The sequence below is a fragment of the Akebia trifoliata genome, chromosome 2 (genome assembly GCF_017979445.1).
Source record: "Akebia trifoliata isolate Shusen 1 chromosome 2, ASM1797944v1, whole genome shotgun sequence".
NCBI lineage: Eukaryota > Viridiplantae > Streptophyta > Magnoliopsida > Ranunculales > Lardizabalaceae > Akebia > Akebia trifoliata.
In genome coordinates this window covers 17,927,288-17,936,623 of record NC_141376.1, presented here as the reverse complement: position 1 = coordinate 17,936,623, position 9,336 = coordinate 17,927,288, and the positions used below count along the sequence as shown (strand labels likewise).

Below are 9,336 nucleotides of genomic sequence, written 5' to 3'. Positions count from 1 at the left end.
AATCTTTTTTTGCATATAAAAAAATTCGGTGAATCTTTTTGATTTTTGTGTTTTCTTCATCTAAATAAATTGATTTTTAACCATTTAAATCTTTATGTTCTACATAAATGTGATATCTACTAGAATATTGTTTATAAAAGAAAAATAATAATTATTTACATAAGAACATATTAAAAAAAAAAAAAAAAAAAAAATCTTATAAACCGATTTAAATGACTGACTCGTTCATGGCGAATTGACTCGTCCGAGTGACCTCCACAGCGGACGAGACGAGGTAGAAATGAAACGTAATGCTCTTATCTCAATAGTGAAACCAAGTACCACTCCCAGAACCAGAAGAGTAGACTCATCAGCCCTTCTCTCATCTCCAAAATCCAAATAATTTTTAAAATACAACGAGTATTTCTCCATGACAACCGTTGCTCTCCATCTCACTCGAATTTCCCGCCATTTCCGATTATATTCTCCCTTCACACCACCACCACTCTTTCCTCCTCAATCATCCAATCTTCTAAATAAACCCAAAGAATTCAGTTTTCGAAGAAAGCTTCGACATCATCGAAGCTGCAAATTCTTCAGTTGGAGCGCTTCTCGGGGATTCTCCATTGTAGCTTCAAGCTCCCAAGGTAGATAAAAAGATATGTTATCCTGTTTTATCTCTCTTAGTGATTTTATCAAACACCTTCTGCTATAGTTTATCTGTGAATTATATAACTAGCGATGTATTTGATAAATGTGATACATCATACATAGATAGTGGATTCAGGAACTAGATTTTTAGATTTTAATAACTTTTTGTGAGATGGTTGCTCGATTCAAAAAGTTGAAGTTGGCGCTTTTTCACCCAAGGTTTTAAATTTCGGCTTCTGACATAAAAGTTGACACTCAAATAGGTGGAAATAAAAGTTAAATCTCATTTTTTTTACTTTTTGAAATTTAAAAACGTATCTTTTATTTTTTGAATTGATGTCAAACAGACAATGATAAGTTTCTTTTTTTGTTGTTGTTGTTGTTATTGTCAATCTCTGTATATACCATGGTGGTCTCCCCGACCATTGTTTGTTTTTAATATAATACAATCATCTTAAACTTAAAAAAAAAAGAAAAAAAAAATTTCATCGCTTGTTCACTTCAATTAACCTTTAAAAGTCAAGATTAGTCTTGTGCTTTTTAAGCTTGCAAAGGGGGTTAGGCATCTTGGTTATTGTTTGGATTATAATTTTTTTGCTCGTTCGCTCTTATTCTTCTTACACTAATGTTGCATCACGACCCAAGTATGGAAATTGTGTTCGATCCCAAATAAAAAATGTATTTAATTGGATTGTCACGAACAATATTTTATAATCATTAAACTCAACTTAGTTCATGATGTGGATCTTAAAATGTAAGATATTTCATCAAGAAACTGAGTTGAAATTGTGTTTTCAATTGCAAAATAATTTGTCTTCTCGTTTTTATTGTAAATTTTGCGGAAGAGGTGCCCTGAACTTTGTTTTAATATAATTTCATTACTTCTAAGAAAAGAACTTGCGCCATCTAAAGAAAGAAAGTTGCATTGAGTCCATGAAGTTAGGGCCAAAGTATGCAAGCCCCAAAACATAGTCTACACTATTTTTAATTGTATCCCAATTGGTCTTGGAGTATGTTACCTTGGTCCATGATTTAAATAGCAACTCCTATGTATTCTTACTTAACTAAGTTCCAAGTTGACCTTGTTTTTGTGCTTGCGAGTGATTAGTCCTTATGCAACCGATAAACATGCACACGTCATTATACATTTACTAAATCTTTAAGATGGTTTAATTTTATCATGGCTTACCTTGATCTCTCTTTTCTAACAATCAATTTGAAGAGGGTGCTAAAGTTGATAATAAAAGAAAAATCATCACAGTAATATAATCTTCCAAATTTTCTTCTTTTGTAGATTGGAAGAATGCTGTTGATGGATTTGAAGAAAGATATGATGTCATTGTGGTAGGAGGAGGACATGCAGGTTGCGAAGCTGCTCTCGCATCTGCTCGTCTAGGGGCAAAGACTCTTCTTCTCACGCTAAATATTGATCGCATTGCGTGGCAGGTTAATATGTTGAATTGTAGTTAATAGGTTTCTTATTTTCGATTGATTTTTTATTTTTATTTTTTGCTTTTTCGCCCTTTTGATAAGCAAATAAAAGTATGGAGTTTACAAGGAGTATAAAAGCTGTATACAAAATGAATTATCTTAATTATGATATTTTAATGATTATTTTTCATTGTTTGATTTGTTTATTTGCATTTCAGAGGTAATGGACTTCAAAATTTTATGTGTTCAAAAAGATAAAATTTATCAAAAATTGAAATAACCTATGATAAGATCATTACCTTTTTTTTTCTTAAAAAAATTGGAGATATAGTTTTCTTTGAAGCTGTGAAGTTTAGTTTGGTGCGGAAAAGACAAGGACACAATATGATAACATCCATTTTGAACTGTCCATGTGACATAGCCCTACAGTCATCGAGTAAGAGACATGGGTGACACACACTAGTTCTTAATGCAACTTAAATGTATCAGCTGGAATGTTAGGCCTTAATAATTCAGCCAAAGTAGCTGTTCTTCTCTTTGAAAAAGCTCATGTAGCCTCCCTTCATGAGTCTAAATTGGAAGTTGTTGATAATCGGGTTATTGTAGGCATCTGGGGCTCAAGAATTATTTGTTGGTGTTGTGTTCCTGTTGTGGGGACAAGTGGCATTATATTGATGTCGGATGTCAGATTTGTTGTCGTGTTGAATTCACTTTTGGGTGCTTTCTTTGCTTCCATTCTGTGTAAATGCATAAATGAAGATTTTGAGCGGGTTTTCTCTGGAGTGTATAGTCCTTTTGTAAATGCCGAGAGGAGTCAGTATTGGCTTGAGCTGGATGTCGTGGGCACATATTGGGGTAAACCTTGGTGTTTAGGTTGGGATTTTAATGTTATAAGATTTTCTTTTGAGAAATGCTGGTTGGGGGGGGAGGCTTGTGCTCAAAGATGAGAGTTTTTGGAGAGTTTATGAACCATAATGAGTTGGCGGATATTCCTCTTTGTGGGAAGTCCTTCACGTGGTCTAATCACCATAATATTTCCTCTTTGATGAGACTTGATAGATTGTTGTGTCTTGCGTGTGGGAGGAGCATTTTGGTTCGATTGTGCATGAAACGCTCTTCAAACTGAGCTCGGATCATTGTCCCATTTCCCTTATAGTTGGGATTGGGAGGTATTTCCCTCCCCCTTTCTGTTTCAAGAATATGTGGTTGCTCCAAGATGGGTTTATAGATTTGGTGCAGTCTTGGTGGAATGGTTTGTATTTTCTTGATAGTCTACGGGTTGCGTTTTGATTAAAATTAAAGGTTATCAAGGAGAGGTTAAAGGTTTGGAGTGTTGATACCTTTGGTAGAGTGGAGTTGAGAAAGAGGGACATTCTTACTTGGGTGGATTCTATTGATAGGAAGGAAGAGGTTTACATTCTTTTAGAAGAGGAGAAAGTTTTAGGAGTTAATCTCAAAACCCAATTTCAAAGTGTTTCTCTTATGGAAGAAGTTAGTTGGAAGCAAAAATCCCGAATCAAATGGCTTAAGGAGGGGTGAACCATCACAATTGGGTGAACTACATTAAGAAGCTAAAGATTAATAGAGAATGGTTGGAAGATGAGGAAGTTATTAGGGCGGGGGTTGTGAAGTTCTATAAAAAGTTGTACATGGAGGAGCATTGTTTGAGACCATCGCTTGATTTGCTTGATTTTGATACAATTTCTTGGGCCCTTTGTGGAAGAAGAGGTGTACTATGTTATTTCTTCTTTTGGTTTTGACAAGGCTCCTGGGCCGGATAGGTTTTCTATGGGATTTTTCAAAGTATGTTGGCAAGTGGTGAAATCGGATTTGATGGTAGTGTTATCGGATTTCTTTCATAACAGGGTGCTAGATTTTGGTTCAAACAACACTTTCTTTACTTTGATCCCAAAGAATGAAGGCATGAAGGATATTGACTTTAGACCAATTCGCTTGGTGGGGGTGACTTATAAGATCATCTCTAAGTTTTTGGCTTTGAGATTAATGGTGGTTATGGAAGATATTATTAGTTTGGTTCAAGGGGCATTTGTGCATGGAAGACAAATCTTGGATGGGGTGTTGGTTGCAAATGAATGAATAGATTTGAGGTTGAGATCTTGGGTGTCGGGTGTAGTTTGTAAAGTCGATCTAGAGAAGGTGAATGACCATGTTAGTTGGAATAGCTTGAGGTATTTGTTGGGGTGTATGGGATTTGAATAAAAGTGGATTAGTTGGGTGATGAAATGCGTCTCCTCTCCTTCTTTTGCTATTCTAGTTAATGGGTTTCCACGGTTTTTTAGGATCTTGTGGGTCCTCAGACAAGGGGACCCTCTTTCCTCGTTTCTTTTTATCATTCTGGCTAAGGCGTTGGGGCGTATGGTGTCCAAGGTTGTAGTGAATGGAGATATTACTGATTTCAAGGTTTTGATAGTAGGGCCTTTGGTCTCTCATCTCCAGTTTGTGGATAATACGTTATTTTTGTTGGATGCTTCGCTCCAGTAGATTTGGTTCTTGATTGGGATCCTAGTGTGCTTTGAGGCTTTTTCTGACATTCCTCTGAATGTTGGAAAGAGTAAGGTGTATGCAGTAGGGGATGTTGGGGATATTGAATTTTTGGGAGTGTTTTTGGGTTGCTAGGCGGGTTCTTTGCTGACTTCCTATTTGGGGATGCCGTTGGGGGCTTCTTTCAACTGCAAGTCTATTTGGGATCTGGTGGTGGAAAAGATTGAGAGGAGACTATTCAATTGGAAAGCAAGGTATTTATCCAGGGGGGAGTTGACTTTTTTCAAAACTGCTTTGTCTAGCATTCATGTCTATTTCTTATTCTTGTTCGTGATCATTGCAATTATAGAGGCTAGACATAATAGACATTTTAGGTATTTTCTGTGGCATGGTAGGGTAGGGAATAGGAAATTCCATTTGGTCAGTTGGAAATGTATCTGTAGGCCGAAGAAGAATGGAGGGTTAGGGATCCATAATCTGAAGCAGATGAATCATGCTCTTTTGGGTAAGTGGTAGTGGAGATTTGTTGTGAGCGGTTTAGTTTATGGAGGAGAGTGATTGTGGTGAAGTATGGGGAAAAGCACCTTGGTTGGGAAAGTGGCGTAACTCGTGGAACTTATGGTTGCGGTATTTGGATAGGTATTCAAAAAGTCTTGCTGTTGTTCCAAATTAAGACTCGGTTTGTAGTTGGGAGAGGTAATCCAGTTCAGTTTTGGGAAGATGTTTGGTGCGGTGACTTTTGCTTAAATGACCCATTTTCAGGCTCATTTGCAATGTCTAATAAGAAAAGGGCTCCTGTAAGTGATTTTTTTCGTCTTTCAGGTAGTGGAGGAGGGTGGGATTTAGGTTCAAGAGAGCTTTCAATGATTGGGAGTTGGAATCGGTCACAGAGTTACTCTTGATCCTTCATTCTTTGGCATGCAACCAAGAGGTGGATGATGCGAGACTTTGGACGCTTGCAAAAAAGGGCCATTTTTTAGTAAGGTCTTTCTACAAGGCTTTGTCTAATGTGGATGAGTGGTTTCCTTTCAAAGCGGTTTGGGGGCCGTCCGTTCCCTCCAAGGTGGCTTTTTACATTTGGGTGGGGATGAGATAGCGTATTCTTACATTGGATAATGTGAGGAAACGGGTTATCATATCCGTGAATTTCTGTAGTTTGTGCAAAGCAGATGATGAATCTGTCAATCATGTTCTCATCCATTGTGCAGTGTCCTCCTCTATTTTGTCTGAATTGGGTGGAGGTTTCTTAGCTTTCAAGAGGAAATTGTGGAGTTTTGTCCCGTTTGCTATTTGTTGGGGAGATTGGAAGAAAAGGAATGCTAGGTTATTCGAGAACAAAGACAGGGATTCACATGAATTTGTTTTGGATATGCTTGGCCTTTTATTCCATTGGTATTTGGGGTTCGGGGAAGCTAGAGGGGTCTTTTTTTTTAAGGATTTCTTGACTAGATGGGATTTGGTAAATAATCTTATGGGGAATCATCAAGCGTGTTTTTTTTTTCTTTTTCATTGTTTTGTTTTTCCTTTGTATCTTTGTTTTTGGTTTGGTTATCTCGACTATTCCCTTTTTAATAAATCATTGTTCTGATAAAAAAATAAAAAATAAAAAATAAAAAATAAAATAAAAAATGAATAAATTATTAGGTATTTAGTCGTGCATTATGTTATACTTTTTTTATTATGTTTTAAATATATGACGAAGATGGTCCAATTTTTTGATAGATATAAATGATTTTTTAATGAAAAAAAATAAGTTGAGGGAACCTACTTAATACATGGGATGAAATATAAAATCCTAGTAAAAGGCCTTACATATGAGAGAAGAATAATAGAAGAAAAATTGTCAAGCCTCAATGAGGGCTTGGCAAAGGTATTTATAATAATAACCAGAGTGAATGGACATAAATATCCTTACAAAGGAAAAACTAAAAAACTAAATATAACATAACATATTCCAATACTCCCCCTCAAGCTGGAGCAAATATATCAACTTAGCTCAGCTTGACAAGATGAGAGTTAGTAACAGAAGGACCAACAAACTTCGTAAGCATGTCAACAAAATAACTTGGAGAAGATATGAATGCTGTTTGAAGTGCACCAGATTGAACTTTTTTCCTGAGAAAGTGAACATCAACTTCTATATGCTTGATTTTCTTGTGAATGACAGAGTCAGAAGCAAGCATAATAGTCGACTTATTGTTGCAAAACAATGTGGAGGAACCACTAGCAGGAAATCCCAGTTCCGTCAACAAAGAAAGAAGCCAAATAAGCTCACATGTGTAAGGGCCATAGCTCTATACTCAGCTTCAGTAGAATAACGTGAAACCACATTCTGTTTTTTTACTTTTCCAGGAGATCAAGTTACCACCATAGAAAATACAAAAATCAGAAGTAGATCTCCTATCTGTAATAGAACCAACATGATTAACGTTAGTGAAACATGACAAATGAGGTTAAGCAGTGGATGAATAGAAGAGCTTAAGTCTTGGACGTGACTTCAAGTAGTGAAGAATAATATAAACAACATCAAGATGAGAAGTGCGCGGAGCATGCATGAATTGACTGATCCCACTAACCGCAAAAGTCAAATCCAGTCTAGCGTTAGTCAAATAAATTAAACGGCCTACGAGTCTCTGATAAGAAGAATGATCAAATAATAAATCACTAGATTCGGCATGAAGGTGATGATTCTGGTCCATAGGAGAAGAAGCAGGACACCAACCAAGTATACCAGTGTCTCGAAGAAGATCCCATGTGTATTTGCATTGAGATAATGAAATACCACGGCGAGAGCGGGCCACTTCTATCCTAAGAAGTACTTAAGAGAGCAAAAGTCCTTAACTTCAAAAGCACAACCCAATATCGTCTTTACCTTCTCAATCCACTGAGCATCATCTCTAGTCGGGATAATAGCATCTACAAAAATCAGAACAATAACATAACGATCATCCAATCCTCGATGAACAAAACATGTATAATCTGAATGGCATATGGAGAACTCTATAAATAAAATGACTTAAAAAAAAGTGCTGAAACCAGGCTCGCGGAGATTGCTTTAGGTCATACAGAGATTTGAGAAGGTGACATACCTTCCTAGAATACTCCCCTAAAGACGAAATCAAGGAAGGGATCCATATAAAAAACCTCAGTCAGATCACCATTCAGAAATGAATTCTTCACATCAAGTTGGTGAAGAGGTATGAGTGACACGTAGTTAAAGAGATAAGGAGACGAACAATAGAAAGTTTGGTTACAAAGGCAAAAGTCGCACCAAAATCCTTTCCTGGAGTCTGCGTAAATCCTTTAGCAACAAGGCGGGTCTTGTATCGATCAACGGTTCCATCCGCGAGATACTTGATAGTAAAAACTCATTTACAATCGACAATCCGTTCCTCAGTGGGAAAGGGAACAAGCTCCCAGTTATGATTCTTTTGCAAAACATCCATCTTAGCAGTCTACTGATGATCTTGTAAAGTCTCTGAAATAGATTGGGGAACTCGAATATAATCAGTGGCGACAAGGTAGGCCTGATAAGAAGAAGAGAGCCCTTGATAGGAAACAAACTAGGCAATAGGATGATCAGTAACACACCCCCGCTTACCTTTATAAAGTGAAATAGGTAGGTGAAAGTCAGATATAGAAGGGATAGAAGCATGGGTAAGAGAGAATATACCTAATTTCAAGGAGGAGGTTGACAAGGTTGGAAAGAGGCGAGGGCAACGAGAGTAAACTGGAAGCGTTGGCAAAGATGGAAAATGCAACATTATAGGAGAAGGATCCTGCATAGGAAAATAGTCTTGCAAAGAAGATGTAGAGGAGTAATCCAAGAAAACACACCGAACGCTTTATCATCTAATTTCTTGTGATGAGGGGTCCTGTCTTGAACAAAACAAGTGCACCAAAAAACTCTGGGTATAATAGGAAAAAGGATGCCATCAGGACGAAGAACATGTAGAGGCACTTGACCCCTTAAGGCGCGACTTAGTACGTGGTTAAGAAGAAAAGCCGTAGTAAGGACTGCCATATTCCAATGTAACTTAAGAACATGCATTCCTCAAAGAAGGCAATAGACAATATTCATAAGGTGACGATTCTTGCGTTCCGCCACCCCGTTTTGCTCATGGGGTGTAGGGACAAGTCAATTGGTGAAGCATACCATGCTCATGAAGATGAGAACGAATCCCATCATAGATATATTCTCCTCTGTTATTAGACTGAAGAGATTTAACAATAATGTTGTATTAGGTCTGAATCATTTTAAGAAAATTAACAAAAATAGGTAGCACCTCAGAACGAGAACGCATCAAATAGATCCAAGTGCAGCGAGAATAATCATCTATAAATGTAACATAATACTGATAACCAGCCCCTACACATCAGAATGAATTAAATTAAACATTGTATTAAATCGAAGCATATGAGGAATATATGAAATACGTGTGTGTTTAGAAACCTCAAACATAGAGCATTGAAACTTGTGTCCACTATAAGAAGTTTTTAAAACAGAAAATAAAAAATATAAGTGCTGAAAATTAGCATGTCCTAAGAGAGCATGTCATAATTCTAAAGGCTGAGTAGAAAACGTATGACTCCTAGATGATGGAAACATAGAAGTCAGAGCAGCAATATGAGAGGATCCAAATAGGTACAACTCATCCCGCTCATATCCATTGAAAAAAATCCTCTTCAAAGTTAGGTCTTCAAAATGACAGTGAGTAGGAAAAAATTTCACTGAACAATTTAAAGATTTGGCAATACTACTCATAGACAAGA

At 36.9% G+C, this 9,336-nt stretch overlaps 1 protein-coding gene across 1 annotated transcript in view; it reads left to right on the top strand.

Moving 5' to 3' along the window:
- The first annotated feature begins 320 nt into the window (after positions 1-320).
- The window catches only part of LOC147409845 (glucose-inhibited division family A protein), a 31,296-nt gene continuing 22,280 nt past the window's right edge, over positions 321-9,336 (top strand). Inside the window, exons 1-2 of the mRNA XM_086431923.1 lie at positions 321-626; positions 1,925-2,076. Of these exons, the coding sequence (XP_086288049.1) occupies positions 410-626; positions 1,925-2,076 (369 nt within the window). The 5' untranslated portion in view covers positions 321-409. The remainder of the gene's footprint in view (positions 627-1,924; positions 2,077-9,336) is intronic.